This window comes from Scomber japonicus, chromosome 1 (assembly GCF_027409825.1).
Source record: "Scomber japonicus isolate fScoJap1 chromosome 1, fScoJap1.pri, whole genome shotgun sequence".
In the NCBI taxonomy this organism is placed as follows: Eukaryota; Metazoa; Chordata; class Actinopteri; order Scombriformes; family Scombridae; genus Scomber; species Scomber japonicus.
This window is the reverse complement of record NC_070578.1, coordinates 6,025,598-6,053,506: the sequence shown is the minus strand read 5'-3', so window position 1 is coordinate 6,053,506 and position 27,909 is coordinate 6,025,598. Positions and strand designations below refer to the sequence as shown.

Genomic DNA, 27,909 nt, shown 5'->3' with positions numbered 1-27,909 from the left:
TCTGTCTTTAATATTCTGAGATTCAATTTCTTGAATCTGAATTAATTTCTGCAGTTGTTAGACAGGCAATGATAGGATTGGAACATTTAATAAATGTTACTATAATGTGTTGACTAAAGCTCTTGTAATTACATATTCAACAAACCTCAATGTATTTGCATAATTATAATACTGTACATGTAGCTATTGTAACAATTCATACCAGATATACGCCATTAAAAAAAAAAAAAGTTCCACAAACTAAGGGCATGATCGTCAAAAATTCTTTATTACACAATATTGCATCAAGTAAATGGGGAACTGTGAACTATAACATTTTGAACTATTTACATTTTGTGACAGCTACGTCTGGCATGGGGAGAGAGAGTGTCAGAGACCATGGGGTGATTCGACTGGGGTGGTTAGGGGAGAAAAAAAGGGTGGGAATTGGAGTATGTAGGGGACAAGGAAGAGCAGAGCCGGTAAATCTGAACAGTGTTATGACCACAATTGTTAAAATAAGGAAAAATAATATATTATCAAAAATAACACTCATCACATGAGGCATGACACTGTGGGCTATTGGTCAGGGCTGAAAAAAAAATCCATTAAGGCTCAACTTCAACAGCAAAAAAACTACAACATTTCACTGTTGCTGAAGTTGGGCTTTAATGGACTCAGCAAAGCTGTTTAAAAAAATATCATTTCCCCTAGGGGTTAAATGAACTCCATCACGCACAAATAACCCAGGAGTGTCAAACCTGATGTGAGGGTGATGAACAAAAACACCATTTAAACAAGGAACAAATGTAGCCATAACACTGTTCACAAACCTGCGAGCCTTGTCCAGCTTCGCAGGTTTGTCACCAGCCCTCCACCTGCACCTCTGGGTGAGTTCGGAAAAGAGGATTGTCATATCCGGGTACTGCAGGTGTAGGCGGCGCAGGTCCTCCTTCATGGCTGCGACGAGGCCGACACTCTTCACACTCCCCAGGTCATTCCCGCCGCAGTGGATGAGGAGGACGTCCGGCACTGCTCTTCCTTGTAGGGACCTGCGGAAAAAAGGGACAAGGCTTTTCCACCTCAGGCCACCCCAGCCGAACCACTGGACGAACAGGTTGTCGTGACCAAGGTTGTCCCCCATGGTCTCTGCAGCTCTCTCAGCCCCACGCCGGACGTAGCTGTCACCAATTATCCAAACATTCACTGGATGGAGAAAAAACATTATAAAGAGAAATGCAACAGTTCCCATAGAGAACCTTTAGGAAGCTTAGACGCTACCTGTCATGTGGTGCAACGTCCAACAGAACAACACACAGTTAAAAGTTAAGTGTGAGATGGAGCCAGTTGTCTTTGTAATGGCGTATTAGCTGAAGATGACCTAAATATTCCTCAGCATGCTAATGCTAATTGATGTGGTGGTGCGTCGGTTTAAAGCGAACAGCACAACCTTTCAACTGCTTCTCACAGCGGACACCGCACACTGTCCTTTTACACACAGTTCTTAGTTTTGGGTCAACACGCCACAGTTCCCTTACCTTACCGCTGGCGCCACGACCCAACAATATTTGGTTCAAACAAATTCTTCTTCTCCTGCTTCTGCTGTCCGCCAGACTAAGCACGAGGTTGGCCACTCGAGACAAAACGTTTCTTTGTTTTTCATTAATACTCACACATGACTTTTTTGCCTCGTCACCTGGTATTCTTTTGCTGCTTTTGATACTCATCATCTGCATGTATTCATTAATATTTCTAACTCCACTGGGGAGTAGGGGGACTGAGCCCTTTGTTTCTCCTGTTGCCATGGTGAATCACGTTATCTGTGTTCCATTGATGAGGGCTTGGTATCTCCTCATGCACAAGCTTCACTTAGGGTTACATTAACTCAGAATTGACTGACTATATATTACATTATCTGATCACCCAATCACAACAAATACTAAGTGCACACAGAATAACGGTTCTTACCATCAGAGGTTCTTCTTTCTTGTCTTTTCTTTTGCACAGTCAGTGATCAGGTGCTAAAAGTCCAGCTCCTTCACAAACTCACACTGATGGCAATCAAAGAGAGTGTAGAAAGCCTATGACTTTATTCACTGGACTTCTCTTTTTATTGCAGCTGCCTTTCTCTTCCCATTTGTTCTTTCTTTTGGTTTCACCCCTGGGCCTTTGGTTTCAGCCGTGCTGTCCATTTTTTGCAAGTGATCAGTTTTCCTGCCCACTAGTTCACACAAACTTCCCACAGTGCATTGTGACATGCTGACCAATCATCACTTGCCCAGACCTCAAACTAAGAAATGAAACAGTCAATCATGAGACTTGATTTTGTTCGCACAAAAGAGACAATAACTATCAACATCAAGAGAGTGTATTTATTAAAAAAACAAAAAAAAACAAAAACATTTCTCCCATCATTGAGGGCCCCTTCCTGATCAAGGGCCCCTGGGCACTTGCCAATAATGCCCGTATTGTAGATCCAGCCAGCTTTGAACGACATCATTAACTGATTTTTCAGGTAAATTCCTCACATAGGGCTGAATTGGAGGCAAGAATGTATGAATGCCACAATTTCAGACAAAAAATGATCTTTATCCAGCACATAGGTAATTAAACACAATAAATACCTAAAGCACAGTTTAAAACCTCACTTTTTCATCACCTTGAAATAGACACAACACATACCTTTATGAGAAACTGGGCTGAACACTTTTTACACATTGTTTTAGTTATTCTACATCTTGATGTGTAACCATGACACCCAGCAGCAGGTATTTTTCCCTCATCTGATAAGAATGAACCACAAAACCTCACCTTCATTTTCTCATTGTTGGCTTACAGACAGAACAAAAAATGAGGCAACTTCAGTTTTTTCAGTATAATTTGTACTGACCTCTCCATCGTCTACAGCCACCATGCAAAACTCTCTATGCAAACAGATAGAGCATAGCATCTGAATAGCATGAGCATTTACAGCCTGGAAGTATGCAAACAGTGACGGTTAAACACTAGATAAAACTGGCCACTTAACCAGGCTTACTTTGTTCAGTTGGCATTAGTAGATGAAACTATGTCTGCTTATCATTCTTGATAACATAGGCATTAGTCTATGGGGGAAAAATAATGTTTGCTTTAGTGCCCTTAGTACATTTATTAACACTGATAAAAGACTGATATCCACCATTATAAATCCACTAATTTACCATCTACTCTAATGCGGCCTGAATGCTGCTGAAAACATTTGATTCGATCTGGTTTGAAGTTTCTGGAGGTGTTTTTAATATTCTGTCCCCATCAACCTCTTAATACACGCCCCTATTTTTAGTTTTTTTTTGCCTAAATGACATGCCTAAGTTGTGAGCAGCACAGATCCCACATAGTTTGAGACTCAGAGATGTGTCTGGTATCATTGGAAAGGAAACACTCTCAGGATTCTTGTAAAAGTGTCTGTGTGATTCTGTGACTTACTGACGAAGAGTGGCAGAGGTTACAATGATGGGGTTGTTTACTCGCCCATAGGTTTGCCTATACAATGACATGGGTACAGATATTCAGGGACCTCTCAGCAGGATATAGACACAATTAGGCAGACACAGCCACAGGTCTTGGCTTCATGCAGTGCAAATTTGGAGTCAAGAGACTAAAAAATGAATGTCCATGCGTTTTCCTTAGGTCCCTTTTGGAGACTCCAAAAGGACACTTAGCTACCAAAGCTGTATAACCACAATCAAACACCTATAACTTCACAACCCCCTTGTCTACAAACTAAATCTTGGTCTCTAATGAAAGCTGACACCGTGAGGTTCCCTGCTACTATTTGGACTTGGATGTCAGTTAATCTGGAATAGGATGATAGAAGCATTATCACAATAACCATCATTTTTTGTTTGGCCGAAAAGGGCAAAATTTAATAAAACATGACTAAGAACAATTGAACAGAACAAAACTCAACACAGAACATGGCTCACTGTAAAACTATTTACAATTTATATTGTGCCACTCATTGTAGCAGTCCCTGGAGACCGTGAAGCAGAGCGCTACACTGCATGATGTGCACTCCACTGTGGTCTTCATGCTGCAGTGCACACACCGCCGTCTCCCCACATTGCCATCCGCTGTGAAGTGCCGCAGCTTGTGAGGTGCACCAGAGGGAGCACGAGGGGGTGCTTGTCGGGGGGCTGTGGAGGGGGAGCCAGCTGCCTTTAACTCCAGCATCAAGGCTTCGCGGAACTCCTTCTGTGTGAGAGGGAACTGCTGCTTCTCCTTGGCCAGTTCCTGGTGCAGAATGAAAGCATTCACAATGCCGATGTCCACGAAATGGTAGAAAAATGTTCTGTACCACTTCCTGGTTTTGTGTAGCGCGTTGTAATAGCCAATCATGGCATCTGAGAGGTCAATCCCACCCATATGTTTGTTATAATCAGACACCCCTGGTGGGGCAGGGATCGCCTGCTCTACCCAGTGCCCATCTGCCTTTACCTTTCTCTGCACCGTATTGTCACTGTGTGCTGGGTGGATGGTGGAGCAGATGCTGACATCCCTCGTGTCTCTCCACTGCACGAAGACCAGTGGACCCTCTCTGATCCAGCGGATGGTGCCCCGGGGAGACTTGCTGTCCAGCCCACCTGGACGGTCTCTGGGGAAACCAATCCGCTGCTCCCGGATTGTCCCACAGGCCAAGACTTTCTTGTCCAGTAGGTCCAGGAATAGGGCAGGGCTGGTGTAGAAGTCATCTATGTACAGTTTATAGCCCCGTCCTAGCACTGGCACGTCAACAAGATTCATTACTGTATCATAACTCAGTCTCTTGACGATTGGTGCTCCTTTGCCCTCATAAATGAAAAAATCCCAGATGTAGCCTGTGGAGGAGTCAGCCAGCACAAAAAGTTTGTAACCACATTTTGTGGGCTTGTCCTTCATGTACTGGCGAAGGTTTAAGCGGGCCTTCACCATTCTCTCTTTGATGGAGATGTGCTGTCTAGGATGGAAGTAGGCCCTGCACATCTCCCTGATTTGACTGTACATGGGCTTCACTTTGCACAGCCGGTCATAATCATCTGTGCCCTTTCTCTTGTCATTGGCCTCATCATCATCAGGGGAGCTGAGGTGAAGGCTGCGGGAGATGGCAACGAATTTCCGGCCGGAGATGACTGAGGCAGGGAATGGAAAATTATAAAGGTCCGACTTCTTCCAGTAGTCCCGGATGTTTTTGACCTCCACCAGGCCCATATATATTACAATAGCTATGTAGGAGTACATATCCTCCAGGCTAATCGCCTGCCACGCTTGACGATGCCTTTTCTCTCCATATTTGTTGGAGTTGCGAACAATCCCCTGCAACATGGTTTTAGAGATGAAATGGTGGAAGAGGTCGAGGATAGAGTAATTGACCCCACCCAAGAGCTGCGGTCCAGGAGTGCGCATAGGGTAGAAGGTTGGCTGTGTAGGTGTGATGTCCTCTACATCAATCCCCAGCCATGGCTCTCCTGACACGTCCTCACTCACCTCCATAGCATCATCATCATAATCATCATCATCTTCTATACCCAGCTCAGAATCAAAGGATGCATTGTCGGGTTGATATTCAGGGTCAGATTCATCACTGGCTGAGAGGTCGTCGACATCATCAACATTAGCTTTTAGAGTCTTGCTGAGCTCACTGGCATGTTCCTGGTCACACATTGTAACACGATTGAGAAGACGAGCTAAATCAAGAACCTGGAAAGAGTAGGAGAAGATTACTGTAGGTTGACAAAGAACTTAACTGGATTTAAACCCTAAAAAAACTGAGAAAGATCATCAGAATCAAGCATGAAGATAAACACATGATATTCAATTGTTATCTAGCCATAACTCTATCCACATAGTAAAAGTTTCATTTTTTAACTGCAGAGTTGTGTGAGTATGAGCCTGTTGGCTCAACATATCTGGTCACATCTGAACATATCACTGTCCTTAACAACCCTTCATATATTTTCACCCTAACATCAAAGTGCTTAGACTGTAAACAAAGTCAAAGTGTCTCATGGATACTGTAAACTATCAGCAAAAGGACAAATGTATAACAAGTTAAAAGTGTTGTATTTTTCCTTTCACTTAATTTACTACAACTGCTACCGTGACCAGGTGTGTCTCATAAAATATTTGTGATTTTTTGTAAAATAGAACATTTTCTGACTGTAAGTGCTATATGTGCTTACGGTCTTATGAATCTGGGTGCTCCTTGATAGATATATGGTGCTTGGGCAGTATTTAAGTGATAGTACAGACATTTTAGTGAGAGTCAAAATGTTTGGCCACAAAAGACATTTTGACTTGTCACAGCAGGAAAAGTACAGGTGTAACTAATAACATCTACAATAGCTCTGTCCCATTTAATTGTCCCAGAAAGTCAGCATGCACAAAATGATACCTGCACACATGAATGGACTGCAGTCATGACACGTCATTAATTACACCTGTTCTTTTCCTGGTATGACAGATTTAAGTGCCTGCTGTGAAATAGGTCTATTGTACATGCTGTCTCACTATCATGGTTTATTGGGACACTTGAACAGAATTGAGTCACTATTAAAGTTATCAGTAACACCTGTGCCCTTTCTATGACAAATGAATTATGCCAAGTCCTGCATGGTTCCTGTCATTACCCGATGTGAGTCACACATGCGCAGTTGAGTCTGCCAAGGTCGGCCATATTGGACAGTTATATACAGCAACTCCGCTCGGAAAAAACATTATTCACCCAAGTCAATCGCGATTCATGAGAAATATGAACTGCTTTTGACATCTTTAAGGTTATAGTTTATCTTATATTTTAAATATTGTTTTGTCAGCTTTGTCCTCATGTTTTATGTGTATGATGTTAATCTAACAGCAGCAGTAGTGTTGTCGTAGTTACTGCAGGCCTCCAGCAGAGGGAGTGTAGAGCTGTCAGTCATTACACATGTGACCAGAGGAAAGTTTGTGTGTCTGTGTATTTTTTACATTAATACTCATAAATACTTCCGTTAAGGGCTTTTAAGCTTCTTAGCCATGTTCACTTTCAATGTGGTTTGAATGAAGATTGTCTCAGTCCCAGTCTATGTTGACTTGCAGTGATAGTATTATGCTCTCTACTTAGCATACTAAAAGGAACACATGCATCCCCCCAGAGCACTTACAGGTTCACAATCAAAACAGGCCTCCCCCAAAAAATCCAGAACATTCAGAACCTGTTTTTCTATCTCCTAATTCTACAAGGTGCTAATTGGGCAAAACCTAAGAAAAATAGCTCAGGGGCATTTATGAAAGGAACACATGCATCCCCCCAGAGCACTTACAGGTTCACAATCAAGACCATTCGCATCTGTCCCTGAACAATGCAACAGGCCTCCCCCCAATAATCCAGAACATTCAGAACCTGTTTTTCTATCTCCTAATTCTACAAGGTGCTAATTGGGCGAACCCTAAGAAAAATAGCTCAGGATCATTTAGAAGTTAAAAAACTACAAAGATTTCAAATAGTTTCAAATACTGCTATAGATGATGGAGCTTCGAATGCCGCATACAATTATTTAGTCATGTGTTTAATTATGGACTAAGCTAAACTAAGTAAAATGTATCCGAAAAGCACATTTAGAACTTAGTGACAATGAATTATCTCACACAATTTCTACTACAAATTTTTTTCAATTTGTGAACATGTGAGAAGTACCGAGGTGAAGTTGGTTTGATATTGGATATTCGACAGATATTCAAAATAAGGAACTGTCTTTTTTTCAATACCTCCTAAGCCATGTGACCTACGGACTCCAAACCAATGCAGAATAGTTTTCCAATGTAGTACCAATCACACACACCTTTTTTTTTTACACCCATTGTATGCACACTCTATTTTATATGATTTTTAAATGAAAAGTATTGAAAAAAGAGACAATTCCTTATAGGAAATACTGTCTTTTCCTTAAAAAAATCATATAAAATAGAGTGTACAATGGGTGTAAAAAACGGTGTGTGTGATTGGTACTACATAGGAGAACTATTCTGCATTGGTTTGGAGTCCGTAGGTCACATGGCTTAGGAGGTATTGAAAAAGAAAAGACGCAATTCCTTATTTTGAATATCTGTCGAATAGCCGAATATCCAATATCAAACCAACTTCACCTCGGTGTGAGAAATGCAGTATCCTCAAATTTGATAGATGTTTCCCAAAATAACTAAGTATGTAGGCTACATGTTCTAGACATTGTAATGAACACAAACAAAATATTTCAGGAATTTTACTTACTTCAATATTGACAAATCCAGTCGTGCAAAAAAAGAAAGTGAGCTCAACGGGAAGTTTACAGGTAGAGTGAGTTCATGGCCAGATGACCGGACCTATAAATACTTCTTCTATCCAATAGCATTGTGAGGACAAACAATAGGACCCATTAACTATGTAAATGTGGTCTTGAGAAAAAACAAACATTTGCAGACCATTTTTTTGAATTGTTAAAAGTGATTTTTAACAGTGGGCCTTACAGGGTTAATAAAGTTTATATTTTACTTCTATTGTTTCTATAGTTTGTGCAGACTAGCTTTCAACAGCTGAAACGTGTTATGATATCCAACCTATAACAGTAGTTTGTCCAAGTGGTGTTGCCGTAAGTAGCTGTCCAAGGTTGCCGACGCGACTGTACATGTGACTCACATCGAGTAGCGACAATACTTCCCCGGTTACATACTGATGTACAATTTTGTGTTTAACTTGAATTGTTTCTATACTTTGTGCGGACTCGCATCAAACTGCCGAAACCTGTTATGAAATACATCTATCGAACCTGTACAGTAGTTTGTCCAAGTGGTGTTGCCGTAAGTATTTGTCCAAGATGGCCGACGCGACTACACATCGGGTAGCAACAGTTCCCTTAGAGAACCTGTAGGAAGCTTAGACGCTACCTATCATGTGGTGCAACGTCCAACAGAACAACACACAGTTAAAAGTTAAGTGTGAGATGGAGCCAGTTGTCTTTGTAATGGCGTATTAGCTGAAGATGAGCTAAATATTCCTCAGCATGCTAATGCTAATTGATGTGGTGGTGCGTCGGTTTAAAGCGAACAGCACAGCCTTTCAACTGCTTCTCACAGCGGACAGCGCACACTGTCCTTTTACACACAGTATCAAACACAGTTCTTAGTTTTGGGTCAACACGCCACAGTTCCCTTACCTTACCTTACTGCTGGCGCCACGACCCAACAATATTTTGTTCAAACAAATTCTTCTTCTCCTGCTTCTGCTGTCCGCCAGACTAAGCACGATTTACACCATGCTGCCCCCTGCCGGTCACAGGCTGTATGAAACTATCATATAAATAAAATAGCACCAGGGTTGGTTTAAAAACATTCTAATGAAAGTTTACTTTACCCTTACAGTCTGTCAATGCTATTAATTATTAATGCTATTAATAATTATTTTCAGTTATAAGTAGTATTATAATAATGCTAACTATTATTTAGGGAGGAATTTTCATCTTCACCAAGTTCATTTGTGTTGTGTGTTGTATGTTTTTAATGCTGTAGCTTTTTTTTTTACAGTGAATAAAAGTGCATTATAAATTAATATATTATTGTTATTAATATTATTGGTGGTAGTAGTTTTAAAGAGCTCATTCATACATGTTTTAAGATGAATATAAAATACTCTACTTTGAACACAATTTGTGTCTGATGGTTTTTCCAAAAATGTAATCATCTCGTTAAAATCCTTAAAATTACATCTACTTCTTCTTCATTTAAAAATCCAGAATCTATGAATATGCAAATATTTTTAATTTTAGAAGTTTAACTGCTGGACATACAGTAAGATATCTCCTGTTTTACTGTAGACTCCATTCTCAATGTTTGGACACTGGAGGATTTGTGTAAGTTGCATATTGGGTCAGGATTGGCCGCAAACTTGTTGTGATGTCACTGACCAATCAGCTCTTGCCCAGACCTCAAACTAAGACATGAAACAGTCAATCATGAGACTTGATTTTGTTCGCACGAAAGAGACAATAACTATAAACATCAAGAGAGTGTATTTATTTCTGTGGCGCCCCACCAAAAAAACTAAACAAAAAAAGAAGAAAAAAAACTCTTGATCAAGGGCCCCTGGGTACTTGCCAATAATGCCCGTATTGTAGATCCAGCCAACTTTGAACGACATCATTAACTGATTTTTCAGGTAAATTCCTCACATAGGGCTGAATTGGAGGCAAGAATGTATGCATGCCACAATTTCAGACAAAAAATGATCTTTATCCAGCACATAGGTAATTAAACATAATAAGCTACCTAAGGCAGTTTAAAACCTCACTTTTTCATCACCTTGAAATAGACACAACACATACCTTTATGAGAAACTGGGCATGCAGATGAAGCATGCCATCGCTAAGTGAGACCTGGAGCAATTGGTTTCCAGGTTCCAGATTTGTGAGGTTTTACTTAGCAACCAAGATGCAGGCAGTTCATCAAAACTGCTTCTTGGGATAAGTAGCTGAACACTCTTTACACATTGTTTTAGTTATTCTACATCTTGATGTATAACCATGACACCCAGCAGCAGGTATTTTTCCCCCATCTGATAAGAATGAACCACAAAACCTCACCTTCATTTTCTCATTGTTGGCTTACAGACAGAAAAAAATGAGGCAACTTCAGTTTATTCAGTATAATTTGTACTGACCTCTCCATCGTCTACAGCTACCATGCAAAACTCTCTATGCAAACAGATAGAGCATAGCATCTGAATAGCATGAGCATTTACAGCCTGTAAGTATGCAAACAGTGACGGTTAAACACTAGATAAAACTGGCCACTTAGGATAATAGCAGGAAAAATACACACAATAATAAATGACTGAATAAATAAATGTGACATTGTGCGTGACGTTCTGTGACATTTACCTATGCCATTAAGGCAGAGAATGCTATTACTGTGTTGTATCTGTGTTTGATAAGCACACCTGCTGTGAGAAGGGTGCTGTGTATTGAAATTGCATCAGGATTAGCTGAGGCTGTCATGTCATGGAGTTTTCTGATATTTGGTTATTACAAACATGTTGGACAAAACCAAATCTTGACCAAATGATGGCACAAGATAAAAGCCAGATCACATTTATTACAATTCATCATCTGGGGACCATGAATGTGTGCACCAAACATCACAGCAATCCATTGGATAGCTGCTGATAAAGTGGTGGACAAACATTGCCATCCCTACAGCAATGCTCTTGTGGTCAGAGTTAATGTGCTAGACTTATTACATGTTCTAAGTAGTAGCAAGGTTGAACAATTAATAATTTTTTTATTATTGAAATAGCAATATGGCCAACTGCAGTGAAATGTGTCAAAATACCATTTTAAATAAAGTATTGTGATGCTGCAGAGATTTCCAAGCCAACACATCATATTCTACAGACTCAAGAAAATATCTTTGTTTGGTACAGATGCCTTCAAAAATCACGCCCGAATCATTTAAGTATATTTTTCAATGAGAATGATGATATTATCATTCCCTCCAATATCATAATCATCACAATATCAGTCAAAACAATCAGATATTCTTTCAAAATTGTCCAGCCCCAGCCTTCAGTATTCTTGTGGATATTGTGCAATGACCATTTTGCTTATTCATTTTCTACTTTTCAGTTTTAACCAAAGCAGGAATCCTTAAACATGTTTGAAAGAAATACAGTAGAAATAATAAAAATCAATATTTTTTATTAAAGATTCAGGGTATTCCAAAAATCAAAATATGCAACGAGAAATAAAAATCAAATAAAAGTAAAGACCAACAGTGTTAAAAGTCCTATACTGGTTCAAAGCCCCCTCCCCAGTTTCACCAAGTGATGTTGGTTCTTCCGCTAAAAATCAAAACTAAACAGCTCTAATATCCAAAATGTCTCTTCAGTCCATCAATGTAAACCAAATAGTTTAACACTGTAGGAAGGATACTAAGGGTACTGAAGGATTTGTTTCAACACAGATAAATGGACACCCTTGTAAATCAAATCTGAAGCTTTCTAATTAATACTGATGATGATGATGATGAAATACAACCTTGCAGAGTTTGTATTTATGAAATGACACACTTATTTCATTTCAGTGATGCTGTATGAGTACAGTACAGTAATGCTACAACATTTTCTAAATTGGACTTCTACGATTTGATGGGTTTTTCAAACATGGAGTAGTTGTGTGATGAAAGGCGTAGAAGACGAAGAAGAAATGACAGTCATGTCTAGGTGATTGCTGTCCTCAGTCCTCCTGTTGTGAGCTTCGCCTGTAGTTCTTCTGGTGCTTCTTTCTAAAGGAAGCAAAGCTGGGGTTGCCCTGTTCTTTCTTCTCTTCCACGTCCTCCTCCACGTCCTCCTCCTCCTCCTCCTCCTCAACCACACCTCTTTCTTTTTGTTTCTTTTCCTTTTCCTCAGCCTCTGGTTGACTGATGACTGCAGAAGGCTGGGCTTGGAGAAGATGATCTTCTGCTTGGTGCTACAGGAGGCATCGCCCTGGCTGTTGGGCTCCGGCTCTTCTTTCTTCGGTTGCAGGCTGGCCAGGTACTGGAGGGCTGCCCTGCTGTTGCCTCGGTCGCTGGTCTCAGCCACATCCTCCAGGCTGTAGTGGGTCCAGCGATCCGGGTGCACCATGTAGTCTGGTACCCCTCTCTTCTTTGCTGGTGTGGAGCCGCTCGGTGGAGGCTGGCTTGTCTTGCGGCTGGGGGCTGGAGGCAGAGGCCGAGCAAACACGCCATCTATCACATTGTCCTGGCCTAATGTTGAAGAGGCCAACTTGCACACATGAATGGACTGCAGTCATGACATGTCATTAATTACACCTGTTCTTTTCCTGGTATGACAGATTAAAGTGCCTGCTGTGAAATAGGTCTATTGTACATGCTGTCTCACTGTCATGGTTTATTGGGACACTTGAACAGAAACACCTGTGCATTTTCTATTATGACAATTGAATTATGCCTCTAAAAAAAAGCCTACACCATCACAAGTACAAGCTTATCATGAAACTGATGCTTCCATGTAGGTGATATGATTCAATGATCCACTAGAGGTCAGTAAAGTACAGCAGTGACAGATGAAACATGACAAAGCTACCATTACCTTGTCTTTTATGAATGAGTCAGTACTAATGCCCACACTTTATGTACCCGTCAGTAGTCAAGTGGCTACTTGTGTGAAGAATTTCCGATAACTGCCAGTGCTCAACTGTGAGAGTGTGCAGGTTTATCAGAGGACACTGAGACACACCTGACTGAAGCCATCCAGAGGCTCTGACATAAGGTTAGGTCTACAAATATTTGGACAGTGACAGTTCTACTCTAATGCGGCCTGAATGCTGCTGACAACATTTGGTTCGATCTGGTTTGAAGTTTCTGGAGGTGTCTTTAATATTCTGTTCCCATTAACCTCTTAATACACACCCCTATTTTTAGGTTTTTTTGCCTAAATGACATGCCCAAGTTGTGAGCAGCACAGATGTGTCTGGTATCATTGGAAAGGAAACACTCTCTCTTCTTGTAAAAGTGTCTGTGTGATTCTGTGACTTACTGACGAAGAGTGGCAGAGGTTACAATGATGGGGTTGTTTACCCGCCCATAGGTTTGCCTTTACAATGACATGTGTACAGACATTCAGGGACCTCTCAGCGGGATATAGACACGATGAGGCCACAGCCACAGGTCTTGGCTTCATGTAGTCCAAATTTGGAGTCAAGAGACCAAAAAATGAATGTCCATGCGTTTTCCTTAGGTCCCTTTTGGAGACTCCAAAAGGCAAAATTGAATAAAACATGACTAAGAACAATTGAACAGAACAAAACTCAACACAACCAACACAGAACATGGCTCACTCTAAAACTATTTACAATTTATATTGTGCCACTCATTGTAGCAGTCCCTGGAGACCGTGAAGCAGAGTGCTACACTGCATGATGTGCACTCCACTGTGGTCTTCATGCTGCAGTGCACACACCGCCGTCTCCCTGCACTGCCATCCGCGGTGAAGTGCCGCAGCTTGTGATGTGCACCAGAGGGAGCACGGGGGGGTGCTTGTCGGGGGGCTGTGGAGGGGGAGCCAGCTGCCTTCAGCTCCAGCATCAAGGCTTCTCGGAACTCCTTCTGTGTGAGAGGGAACTGCTGCTTCTCCTTGGCCAGCTCCTGGTGCAGAATGAAGGCATTCACAATGCCGATGTCCACGAAATGGTAGAAAAATGTTCTGTACCACTTCCTGGTTTTGTGTAGCGCATTGTAATAGCCAATCATGGCATCTGAGAGGTCAATCCCACCCATATGTTTGTTATAATCAGACACCCCTGGTGGGGCAGGGATCGCCTGCTCTACCCAGTGCCCATCTGCCTTTACCTTTCTCTGCACCGTATTGTCACTGTGTGCTGGGTGGATGGTGGAGCAGATGCTGACATCCCTCGTGTCTCTCCACTGCACGAAGACCAGTGGACCCTCTCTGATCCAGCGGATGGTGCCCCGGGGAGACTTGCTGTCCAGCCCACCTGGACGGTCTCTGGGGAAACCAATCCGCTGCTCCCGGATTGTCCCACAGGCCCAGACTTTCTTGTCCAGTAGGTCCAGGAATAGGGCAGGGCTGGTGTAAAAGTCATCTATGTACAGTTTATAGCCCCGTCCTAGCACTGGCACGTCAACAAGATTCATTACTGTATCATAACTCAGTCTCTTGACGATTGGTGCTCCTTTGCCCTCATAAATGAAAAAATCCCAGATGTAGCCTGTGGAGGAGTCAGCCAGCACAAAAAGTTTGTAACCACATTTTGTGGGCTTGTCCTTCATGTACTGGCGAAGGTTTAAGCGGGCCTTCACCATTCTCTCTTTGATAGAGATGTGCTGCCTAGGATGGAAGTAGGCCCTGCACATCTCCCTGATTTGACTGTACATGGGCTTCACTTTGCACAGCCGGTCATAGTCATCTGTGCCCTTTCTCTTGTCGTTGGCCTCACCATCATCAGGGGAGCTGAGGTGAAGGCTGCGGGAGATGGCAATGAATTTCCGGCCGGAAATGACTGAGGCAGGGAATGGAAAATTATAAAGGTCCGACTTCTTCCAGTAGTCCCGGATGTTTTTGACCTCCACCAGGCCCATATATATTACGATAGCTATGTAGGAGTACATATCCTCCAGGCTAATCGCCTGCCACGCTTGACGATGCCTTTTCTCTCCATACTTGTTGGAGTTGCGAACAATCCCCTGCAACATGGTTTTAGAGATGAAAAGGTGGAAGAGGTCGAGGATAGAGTAATTGACCCCACCCAAGAGCTGCGGTCCAGGAGTGCGCATAGGGTAGAAGGTTGGCTGTGTAGGTGTGATGTCCTCTACATCAATCCCCAGCCACGGCTCTCCTGAGCCACTCACCTCCATAGCATCATCATCATCATCATCGTCATCATCATCATCATCATCTTCTATACCCAGCTCAGAATCAAAGGATGCATTGCAGGGTTGATATTCAGGGTCAGATTCATCACTGGCTGAGAGGTCGTCGACATCATCAGTATTAGCTTTTAGAGTCTTGCTGAGCTCACTGGCATGTTCCATTGTAACACGATTGAGAAGACAAGCTAAATCAAGAACCTGGAAAGAGTAGAAGAAGATTACTGTAGGTTGACAAAGAACTTAACTGGATTTAAACCCTAAAAAAACTGAGAAAGATCATCAGAATCAAACATGAAGATCAACGCATGATATTCAATTGTTATCTAGCCATAACTCTATCCACATAGTAAAAGTTTCATTGTTTAACTGCAGAGTTGTGTGAGTATGAGCCTGTTGGCTCAACATATCTGGTCACATCTGAACATATCACTGTCCTTAACAACCCTTCATATATTTTCACCCTAACATCAAAGTGCTTAGACTGTAAACAAAGTCAAAGTGTCTCATGGATACTGTAAACTATCAGCAAAAGGACAAATGTATAACAAGTTAAAAGTGTTGTGTTTTTCCTTTCACTTAATTTACTACAACTGCTACCGTGACCAGGTAGTATATGGTTACAGGCTTATGAATCCGGGTGCTTCTCAATAGACATATGGTGCTTGAGCAGTATTTAAGTGATAGTACAGACATTTTAGTGAGAGTCAAAATGTTTAGCCACAAAAGACATTTTGACATGTCACAGAAGAAAAAGCATTGCTGTAAACAAAAAATAATGATTGCTAGCTGCTGCAGTTTGAGTCCTGGTAGAGGGATTTTTCACAAGACATTTTGACTTATCACAGCAGGAAAAGTACAGGTGTAACTAATAACATCAACAATAGCTCTGTCCCATTTAATTGTCCCAGAAAGTCAGCATGCACAAAATGATACCTGCACACATGAATGGACTGCAGTCATGACACGTCATTAATTACACCTGTTCTTTTCCTGGTATGACAGATTAAAGTGCCTGCTGTGAAATAGGTCTATTGTACATGCTGTCTCACTGTCATGGTTTATTGGGACACTTGAACAGAATTGAGTCACTATTAAAGTTATCAGTAACACCTGTGCCCTTTTTTGACAAATGAATTATGCCATGTCCTGCACGGTTCCTGTCATTACCCGATGTGAGTCACACATGCGCAGTTGAGTCCGCTAAGGTCGGCCATATTGGACAGTTATGTACAGCAACTCCGCTTGGAAAAAACACATTATTCACCCAACTCTATTGCGATTCATGAGAAATATGAACTGCTTTTGACATCTTTAAGGTTATAGTTTATCTTGTATTTTAAATATTGTTTTGTCAGCTTTGTCCTCATGTTTTATGTGTATGATGTTAATCTAACAGCAGCAGTAGTGTTGTCGTAGTTACTGCAGGCCTCCAGCAGAGGGAGTGTAGTGCTGTCAGTCATTACAAATGTGACCAGAGGAGAGTTTGTGTGTCTTTTTGTTACTACTTTATTGTCTCAGTCCCAGTCTATATTGACTTGCAGTGATAGTATTATGTTCTCAAATTAGCATATTAAAAGGAACACATGCATCCCCCCAGATCACTTACAGGTTAACAATCAAGACCATTCGTACCTGTCCCTGAACAATGCAACAGGCATCCCCCCAATAATCCAGAACATTCAGAACCTGTTTTTCTATCTCCTAATGCTACAATGTGCTAATTGGGCAAACCCTAAGAAAAATAGCTCAGGATCATTTATGAAAGGAACACATGCATCCTTCCAGAGCACTTACAGGTTCACATTCAGGACCATTGGTACCTGTCCCTGAACAATGCAACAGGCCTCCCCCCAATAATCCAGAACCTGTGTTTCTATCTCCTAATGCTACAAGGTGCTAATTGGGCAAACCCTAAGAAAATAGCTCAGGATCATTTATGAAAGGAACACATGCATCCCCCCAGAGCACTTACAGGTTCACAATCAGGACCATTCCAGAACATTCAGAACCTGTTTTTCTATCTCCTAATTCTACAAACTGCTACTTAAGCAAACACACATAAAAATAGCTCAGGATCATTTAGAAGTTAAAAAACTACAAAGATTTCAAATAGTTTCAAATACTACTATAGATGATGGCGTTTCAAATACTGCATACAATTGTGTTTAATTATGGACTAAGCTAAACTAAGAAAAAATGCATCCAAAAAGCACATTTAGAACTTAGTGACAATGAATTATCTCACACTTTAAATTTCTACTAAATATTTTTTCAATTTGCGAACATGTGAGAAGTACCGAGGTGAAGTTGGTTTGATATTGGATATTCAGATATTCGACAGATATTCAAAATAAGGAACTGTGTCTTTTTTTTCTCCAATACCTCCTAAGCCATGTGACCTACGGACTCCAAACCAATGCAGAATAGTTCTCCTATGTAGTACCAACCACACACACCTTTATTTTATGATTTTTTTAAAGGAAAAGTATTGAAAATTTTCCTTATAGGAAATAATGTATTTTCCTTAAAATAAATCATATAAAATAGAGTAGTAGAGAACTATTCTGCATTGGTTTGGAGTCCGTAGGTCACATGGCTTAGGAGGTATTGAGAAAAAAGACACAATTCCTTATTTTGAATATCTGTCGAATATCCAATATCAAACCAACTTCACCTCGGTGTGAAGAAGTGCAGTATCCTCAAATTTGATAGATGTTTTCCAAAATAACTAAGTATGTAGGCTACATGTTCTAGACATTATAATGAACACAAAAAAATATTTCAGGAATTTTACTTACTTGAATATTGACAAATCCAGTCGTGCAAGAAAAGGAAGTGAGCTCAACGGGAAGTTTACAGGTAGAGTGAGTTTATGGCCAGATGACCGGACCTATAAATACTTCTTCTATCCAATAGCATTGTGAGGACAAACAATAGGGCCCATTAATTATGTAAATGTGGTCTTGAGATTTGCAGACCATGTTTTGAATTGTTAAAAGTGATGTAACAGTGGGCCTTACAGGGTTAATAACGTTTATATTTTACTTTTATTGTTTCTATACTTTGTGCGGACTAGCTTTCAACAGCTGAAACGTGTTATGATATCACATCTATCCAACAGTAGTTTGTCCAATGTGACTCACATCGAGTAGCGACAATACTTCCCCGGTTACATACTGATGTACAATTTTGTGTTTAACTTGAATTGTTTCTATACTTTGTGCGGACTCGCATCCAACTGCTGAAACGTGTTATGAAATACATCTATCTAACCTGTACAGTAGTTTGTCCAAGTGGTGTTGCCGTAAGTATTTGTCCAAGATGGCCGACGCGACTACACATCGGGTAGCAACAGTTCCCTTAGAAGCCTGTAGAAAGCTTAGACGCTACCTATCATGTGGTGCAACGTCCAACAAAACAACACACAGTTAAAAGTTAAGTGTGAGATGAGCCAGTTGTCTTTGTAATGGCGTATTAGCTGAAGATGACCTAAATATTCCTCAGCATGCTAATGCTAATTGATGTGGTGGGGCTTCGGTTTAAAGCGAACAGCACAGCCTTTCAACTGCTTCTCACCGGACACCGCACACTGTCCTTTTACACACAGTATCAAACACAGTTCTTGGTTTTGGGTTAACACGCCGGAGTTCTTTTACCTTACCTTACCTTACTGCTGGCGCCACGGTCCAACAATATTTGTTTCAAACAAATTCTTCTTCTCCTGCTTCTGCTGTCCGCCAGACTAAGTACGGTTTACACCATGCTGCCCCTGCCGGTCACAAGCTGTATGAAACTATCATATAAATAAAATAGCACCAGGGTTGGTTTAAAAACATTCCAATGAAAGTTTACTTTGCCCTCACAGTCTGTCAATGCTATTAATTATTAATGCTATTAATAATTATTTTCAGTTATAAGTAGTATTATAATAATGCTAACTATTATTTTAGGGAGGCATTTTCAGCTTAACCAAGTTCATTTGTGTTGTGTGTTGTATGTTTTTAATGCTGTAGCTTTTTTTTTTACAGTGAATAAAAGTGCATTATAAATTAATATATTATTATTATTATTATTGTTATAATATTATTATTGGTGGTAGTAGTTTTAAAGAGCTCATTCATACATGTTTTAAGATGAATATAAAATACTCTACTTTGAACACAATTTGTGTCTGATGGTTTTTCCAAAAATGTAATCATCTCGTTAAAATCCTTAAAATTACATCTACTTCTTCTTCATTTAAAAATCCAGAATCTATGAATATGCAAATATTTTTAATTTTAAAAGTTTAACTGCTGGACATAAGATGTCTCCTGTTTTACTGTAGACTCCATTCTCAATGTTTGGACACTGGAGGCTTCAAGTTTCCACATCACACTTTGTGTAAGTTGCATATTGGGTCAGGATTGGCCGCAAACTTGTTGTGATGTCACTGACCAATCAGCACTTGCCCAGACCTCAAACTAAGAAATGAAACAGTCAATCATGAGACTTGATTTTGTTCGCACAAAAGAGACAATAACTATAAACATCAAGAGAGTGTATTTATTTCTGTGGCGCCCCACCAAAAAAACAAAACAAAAAAAAGAAGAAAAAAAACTCTTGATCAAGGACCCCTGGGTACTTGCCAATAATGCCCGTATTGTAGATCCAGCCAACTTTGAACGACATCATTAACTGATTTTTCAGGTAAATTCCTCACATAGGGCTGAATTGGAGGCAAGAATGTATGCATGCCACAATTTCAGACAAAAAATGATCTTTATCCAGCACATAGGTAATTAAACATAATAAGCTACCTAAGGCAGTTTAAAACCTCACTTTTTCATCACCTTGAAATAGACACAACACATACCTTTATGAGAAACTGGGCATGCAGATGAAGCATGCCATCGCTAAGTGAGACCTGGAGCAATTGGTTTCCAGGTTCCAGATTTGTGAGGTTTTACTTAGCAACCAAGATGCAGGCAGTTCATCAAAACTGCTTCTTGGGATAAGTAGCTGAACACTCTTTACACATTGTTTTAGTTATTCTACATCTTGATGTATAACCATGACACCCAGCAGCAGGTATTTTTCCCCCATCTGATAAGAATGAACCACAAAACCTCACCTTCATTTTCTCATTGTTGGCTTACAGACAGAAAAAAATGAGGCAACTTCAGTTTATTCAGTATAATTTGTACTGACCTCTCCATCGTCTACAGCTACCATGCAAAACTCTCTATGCAAACAGATAGAGCATAGCATCTGAATAGCATGAGCATTTACAGCCTGTAAGTATGCAAACAGTGACGGTTAAACACTAGATAAAACTGGCCACTTAGGATAATAGCAGGAAAAATACACACAATAATAAATGACTGAATAAATAAATGTGACATTGTGCGTGACGTTCTGTGACATTTACCTATGCCATTAAGGCAGAGAATGCTATTACTGTGTTGTATCTGTGTTTGATAAGCACACCTGCTGTGAGAAGGGTGCTGTGTATTGAAATTGCATCAGGATTAGCTGAGGCTGTCATGTCATGGAGTTTTCTGATATTTGGTTATTACAAACATGTTGGACAAAACCAAATCCTGACCAAATGATGGCACAAGATAAAAGCCAGATCACATTTATTACAATTCATCATCTGGGGACCATGAATGTGTGCACCAAACATCACAGCAATCCATTGGATAGCTGCTGATAAAGTGGTGGACAAACATTGCCGTCCCTACAGCAATGCTCTTGTGGTCAGAGTTAATGTGCTAGTCTTATTACATGTTCTAAGTAGTAGCAAGGTTGAACAATTAATAATTTTTTTATTATTGAAATAGCAATATGGCCAACTGCAGTGAAATGTGTCAAAATACCATTTTAAATAAAGTATTGTGATGCTGCAGAGATTTCCAAGCCAACACATCATATTCTACAGACTCAAGAAAATATCTTTGTTTGGTACAGATGCCTTCAAAAATCACGCCCGAATCATTTAAGTATATTTTTCAATGAGAATGATGATATTATCATTCCCTCCAATATCATAATCATCACAATATCAGTCAAAACAATCAGATATTCTTTCAAAATTGTCCAGCCCCAGCCTTCAGTATTCTTGTGGATATTGTGCAATGACCATTTTGCTTATTCATTTTCTACTTTTCAGTTTTAACCAAAGCAGGAATCCTTAAACATGTTTGAAAGAAATACAGTAGAAATAATAAAAATCAATATTTTTTATTAAAGATTCAGGGTATTCCAAAAATCAAAATATGCAACGAGAAATAAAAATCAAATACAAGTAAAGACCAACAGTGTTAAAAGTCCTATACTGGTTCAAAGCCCCCTCCCCAGTTTCACCAAGTGATGTTGGTTCTTCCGCTAAAAATCAAAACTAAACAGCTCTAATATCCAAAATGTCTCTTCAGTCCATCAATGTAAACCAAATAGTTTAACACTGTAGGAAGGATACTAAAGGTACTGAAGGATTTGTTTCAACACAGATAAATGGACACCCTTGTAAATCAAATCTGAAGCTTTCTAATTAATACTGATGATGATGATGATGAAATACAACCTTGCAGAGTTTGTATTTATGAAATGACACACTTATTTCATTTCAGTGATGCTGTATGAGTACAGTACAGTAATGCTACAACATTTTCTAAATTGGACTTCTACGATTTGATGGGTTTTTCAAACATGGAGTAGTTGTGTGATGAAAGGCGTAGAAGACGAAGAAGAAATGACAGTCATGTCTAGGTGATTGCTGTCCTCAGTCCTCCTGTTGTGAGCTTCGCCTGTAGTTCTTCTGGTGCCTCTTTCTAAAGGAGGCAAAGCTGGGGTTGGCCTGTTCTTTCTTCTCTTCCACGTCCTCCTCCTCCTCCTCCTCAACCACACCTCTTTCTTTTTGTTTCTTTTCCTTTTCCTCAGCCTCTGGTTGACTGATGACTGCTGTGGTCTGTTTAACCTCTTCCTTCCCTGTATCCTCTGTCTTTTTTACACTATCATCTTTGCGCTCATCTATTCTTCGTCCTACACCCTTCTTTTTCTCCTTCCCCACTGTGCACTCGTCTACCTCTTCGTCCAGGTGACTGAGGTGCATCTTTTTATCCTGGCCTCTACCAGCTGACGGCTCATCGGCAGGCTTCTTGGCCAGAAGGCTGGGCTTGGAGAAGATGATCTTCTGCTTGGTGCTACAGGAGGCATCGCCCTGGCTGTCGGGCTCCGGCTCTTCTTTCTTCGGTTGAAGGCTGGCCAGGTACTGGAGGGCTGCCCTGCTGTTGCCTCGGTCGCTGGTCTCAGCCACATCCTCCAGGCTGTAGTGGGTCCAGCGATCCGGGTGCACCATGTAGTCTGGTACCCCTCTCTTCTTTGCTGGTGTGGAGCCGCTCGGTGGAGGCTGGCTTGTCTTGCGGCTGGGGGCTGGTGGCAGAGGCCGAGCAAACACGCCATCTATCACATTGTCCTGGCCTAATGTTGAAGAGGCCAGCTTGGCGACACTGTCCAAACATTCAAAGATGCTGTGGCTGCGGTTTGAGAATCCTGAGCTCCCTCCCCTCAGACTGAAGGGGCTCCGGGCTTTCTGTCCAGCAGCTGGAACAGCAGCCCTCACCTCTACATCATCATCATCCATGTCCAGCTCAGGGTCAAAGGATGCACTGCAGGGTTGTTCTTCAGGGTCAGATTCATCACTGGCTGAGAGGTCGTCGACATCATCAACATTAGCTTTTAGAATCTTGCTGAGCTCACTGGCATGTTCCTGATCACACATTGTAACACGATTGAGAAGACGAGCTAAATCAAGAACCTGGAAAGAGTAGGAGAAGATTACTGTAGGTTGACAAAGAACTTAACTGGATTTAAACCCTAAAAAAACTGAGAAAGATCATCAGAATCAAACATGAAGATCAACGCATGATATTCAATTGTTATCTAGCCATAACTCTATCCACATAGTAAAAGTTTCATTGTTTAACTGCAGAGTTGTGTGAGTATGAGCCTGTTGGCTCAACATATCTGGTCACATCTGAACATTTCACTGTCCTTAACAACCCTTCATATATTTTCACCCTAACATCAAAGTGCTTAGACTGTAAACAAAGTCAAAGTGTCTCATGGATACTGTAAACTATCAGCAAAGGACAAATGTATAACAAGTTAAAAGTGTTGTGTTTTTCCTTTCACTTAATTTACTACAACTGCTACCGTGACCAGGTAGCATATGGTTACAGGCTTATGAATCTGGGTGCTCCTCAATAGACATATGGTGCTTGGGCAGTATTTAAGTGATAGTACAGACATTTTAGTGAGAGTCAAAATGTTTGGCCACAAAAGACATTTTGACATGTCACAGAAGAAAAAGCATTGCTGTAAACAAAAAATAATGATTGCTAGCTGCTGCAGTTTGAGTCCTGGTAGAGGGATTTTTCACAAGACATTTTGACTTATCACAGCAGGAAAAGTACAGGTGTAACTAATAACATCAACAATAGCTCTGTCCCATTTAATTGTCCCAGAAAGTCAGCATGCACAAAATGATACCTGCACACATGAATGGACTGCAGTCATGACATGTCATTAATTACACCTGTTCTTTTCCTGGTATGACAGATTAAAGTGCCTGCTGTGAAATAGGTCTATTGTACATGCTGTCTCACTGTCATGGTTTATTGGGACACTTGAACAGAAACACCTGTGCATTTTCTATTATGACAATTGAATTATGCCTCTAAAAAAAAGCCTACACCATCACAAGTACAAGCTTATCATGAAACTGATGCTTCCATGTAGGTGATATGATTCAATGATCCACTAGAGGTCAGTAAAGTACAGCAGTGACAGATGAAACATGACAAAGCTACCATTACCTTGTCTTTTATGAATGAGTCAGTCCTAATGCCCACACTTTATGTACCCGCCAGTAGTCAAGTGGCTACTTGTGTGAAGAATTTCCGATAACTGCCAGTGCTCAACTGTGAGAGTGTGCAGGTTTATCAGAGGACACTGAGACACACCTGACTGAAGCCATCCAGAGGCTCTGACATAAGGTTAGGTCTACAAATATTTGGACAGTGACAGTTCTCATAATTTTGGCTTTGTACACCACCACAGTGGATTTGAAATGAAACAATCATGATGTGATCAAAGTACAGACTTTCCGCTTTAATTCAAGGGGTTGAACAAAAATATTGCATGTGACGTTTAGGAATTGCGACCATTTTTATCCATATTCCCGTCATTTCAGGGGCTCAAATGCAATTGGACTACTTAACATAATCATGAATAAAATGTTTAAAACCTTGTCAAGAATCCTTTGCAAGCAATCGGATTGAAAGATTGACTTGGGCATTGCAGAATATTCCATGTCTTTGCCTTAAAAAACTCCTGGGAAGCTTTCACAGTATATTTTGCGTCATTGTCTGTCTTCATTGTTAAGCATCAATCAACTTTGCTGAATTTGGCTGATTCTGAGCAGGCAGTATATATCCCTGTATACTTTAGAATTCTTAAGCACTTTTTTTTTCTGCAAAGTTTACCGTTGCCTTTCTATTCTTGAGGCTTATGATGAATGGTTTCCACCTTGAGGTTAACCTTTTTGTATTTGCTGAGCTAACTAGTGCCTTCTTTTTTTCTCAGAATGTACCGAACTGTTAATTTGGACACTCTTAATATTCTTGCTGTCTACCGTCTGAAGATGACCTTTCACTTGCATTGAGAGCTCCTTTAACCACCTGTTGTGAGTCCACAGTTTCCAAATGCATTTTTATCTACTTAATTGATGATAAAATAATGAAGGAATAACCCACCCTGTCCATGACACAGCCTCTGACTCAACTGTCCAATTACTTTTTATCCCTTGAAAAGTAGGGGGTACATGTTAAAGAGCTATAATTTCGAAACCACCCCCTGCTATTTGGATGTTAATACCCTCAAATTACAGCGGAGACTCTGCACTTTAAGTCCATATTCATTATATAAGTGTAACTTGAATATGTTTTGGTTTTTGCTTCATTGATTTATTTAATTTGCATCTAATGAACAAATAAGTAAGCTCATCCATATAGTATTAAATCACAAAAACAAACACACATTCATGAGCTGAGAGCAGTTACACAGTAAATAAAGCTATTAAATTATCTAGGGGCCTACTGAATATACAAGACATATGACGTGATATTTGAATGATTTCTGTGTGATAAAATGTTATGAGAGTGAAGGTCTTCCTAATATTATTGATAGAATCATATATTTAATATTTATTGACTATACATACACTTTGTGTGTGTGTGTGTGTGTGTGTGTGTGCAAACTGAGCTTGAACTCCATCTTTCATTTGTTTTGTCGTCACATTATACTTCATACTCACTCCGTCACTCCGTTTGTTGAGCAGCCAATAAAAACGCTGTGTTGTGCTGGGTTTGGAAACATCGGTGTCATTTTTCTAGTGCATGCTGAGTGTAATGTTACACTAACAGACTCTCACACACTGTTTGCAGTCTGAGTGCTCTGCTCAATATTTTTATCACCAATTTTTTTCCTGCTGTGGCAAATCAAAATGTACGCTGTGGAAAAGGTCAATTATATTGGCAGGATGGCTACCTCCTGTAACATCCTTTGCTCAGACGGCTTCCTCAGTGAAAGGAGCAAAAATGTGGAACTCTCTACCTGAACACTTGAAATTTCCTGGCTGCACACTTAACCACTTTCAAGAGACTCACCAAATCTTGGTTAATTCAGCATCAACAATGTACTCATGTCTAGTTTTATATGTATCTTAATGTATAAGTCACAATAATTATAATAATAATCCCCAAATTTAGGTTTCTTTTGTTTCTCTTATCAGGTGATTTAAAGTGCCTTTGAACAGTCTAAGAAAATTGTTTATAATTCTGTGTTGAGTATGTGGGCGTACCATGTTTTTACTCCTGCTGAAGCGTCCATGATCTCTCCTGGCTTGTTCTTTATGATAAATTTAGGGAGATGTTGTTTGGCTCAGACATCAAACTGCCATTCTGTTGCTGTTCAATCTGAGATTTAAAGCAGGCACAAATTCACACGTTTAATCATCTGAACAAACCAGACATAGAAGTGATTTAAAATTCAATAACGGGCAGCTGAGACAAACATAAAGCATGGAAAGGGGAGAGATCAATGATGATGTAATGACATGTGTGATTTTAGGACATACAGTTCTCATTTGGACGGCTGAAGCTTCATATTAGCTTCATTTTTACACATATAGAGGACTGTGGATTTTGTCCCCGTCACTTAAATTGTGATGGGGATCTTCTAATTAGGGCCTGGATACTGGATTTTTGGGTCTGATGCCAATACTGATATAAGGGAGTAATAAAAATTCCAATATTGATATATCAGCTGATAATCTTATATATACAGAATATACACATAAACACACATTTACTGCAATGGTCCCTCAAATTTGGTTACCAACACTTTTGTATAAGACAGTATACAGTTATATATATAATATAATACATGTAATATTCATAAAATAAGTATACAGTAAATTTTAGGCTAAGAAATTAAGAAAAATTATCAAATATACATAAATTGCAGCCTATATATCTTTAAAAAAAATCAGCACCTATCAGACGGTATAAACACCGATACCAATATATCTGTGATAGGTCAATATCAGCCGATAATATCGGTTGGCTGATACATCGGTCGGGCTTCATATGATACGGACCATTACAAGTTCTAATGGTCCGTATTAACAGTTTAAAGTCTGTCATTATTTATGAACATCTATTCTGATACACACGTCATTCTTTCTGATGGATTGTATAATTACACATTTTTCTAAACACACTTGCGGTGCCTTTAAACACCTGCCTCCAGCTGTGTGTGACCTGTGTGTACCCGCAGTGTAGGTAACACAGTCCTGCGTGGTTCCCATAGAGAACCTGTAGGAAGCTTAGACGCTACCTCATGTGGTGCAACGTCCAACAGAACAACACACAGTTAAAAGTTAAATGTGTGAGATGGAGCCAGTTGTCTGTGTGATGGCGTATTAGCTAAAGATGCGCTAAATATTCCTCAGCATGCTAATGCTAATTGATGTGGTCGTGCGTCGGTTTAAAGCGAACAGCACAGCGGTTCCGTTAAACTGCTTCTCACAGCGGACACCGCACACTGTCCTTTTACACACAGTATCAAACACAGTTCTTAGTTTTGGGTCAACACGCCGCGGATCTCCGGCTTTACCTTACTGCTGGCGCCACGACCCAACAATATTTGGTTCAAACAAATTCTTCTTCTCCTGCTTCTGCTGTCCGCCAGACTAAGCACGGTTTACACCATGCTGCCCCCTGCCGATCACAGGCTGTATGAAACTATCAAAAAGATAAAATAGCACCAGGGCTGGAAACATGCTAATGAAAGTTTACTTTACCCTTACAGTCTGTCAATGCTATTAATTATTAATGCTATTAAAAATTATTTTCAGTTATAAGTAGTATTATAATAATGCTAACAACTTCCAAATGCTCAGTATATGCAATG

General features: G+C 40.3%; 2 protein-coding genes across 2 annotated transcripts; both read right to left on the bottom strand.

The window, feature by feature from the left end:
- Window positions 1-558: 558 nt before the first annotated feature.
- On the bottom strand, window positions 559-5,487 carry LOC128371133 (piggyBac transposable element-derived protein 4-like). Its single transcript, XM_053331757.1, has 3 exons — window positions 3,960-5,487; window positions 813-1,185; window positions 559-571 (listed from the first exon to the last, which is right to left on the bottom strand). Exons 1-3 carry the CDS (start codon window positions 5,485-5,487, stop codon window positions 559-561), a joined length of 1,914 nt encoding a protein of 637 aa, XP_053187732.1.
- Window positions 5,488-21,602: 16,115 nt separating this feature from the next.
- tssc4 (tumor suppressing subtransferable candidate 4) lies at window positions 21,603-27,683 on the bottom strand. The gene is made up of 3 exons (XM_053323020.1): window positions 27,613-27,683; window positions 26,297-26,411; window positions 21,603-23,191 (listed from the first exon to the last, which is right to left on the bottom strand). Exons 2-3 carry the CDS (start codon window positions 26,297-26,299, stop codon window positions 22,157-22,159), a joined length of 1,038 nt encoding a protein of 345 aa, XP_053178995.1. The 5' UTR covers window positions 26,300-26,411; window positions 27,613-27,683; the 3' UTR covers window positions 21,603-22,156.
- Window positions 27,684-27,909: the final 226 nt, after the last annotated feature.

Excerpts from the sequence above, each read along its gene's own strand:
- LOC128371133 (XM_053331757.1), bottom strand. The coding sequence starts at position 5,487 with ATGGAGGTGAGTGAGGACGTGTCAGGAGAGCCATGGCTGGGGATTGAT. Across the intron at positions 1,186-3,959 it reads TGAGTGGCACAATATAAATT|TGAATGTTTGGATAATTGGT; the intron begins GTAAATAGTTTT and ends TTCTCCATCCAG.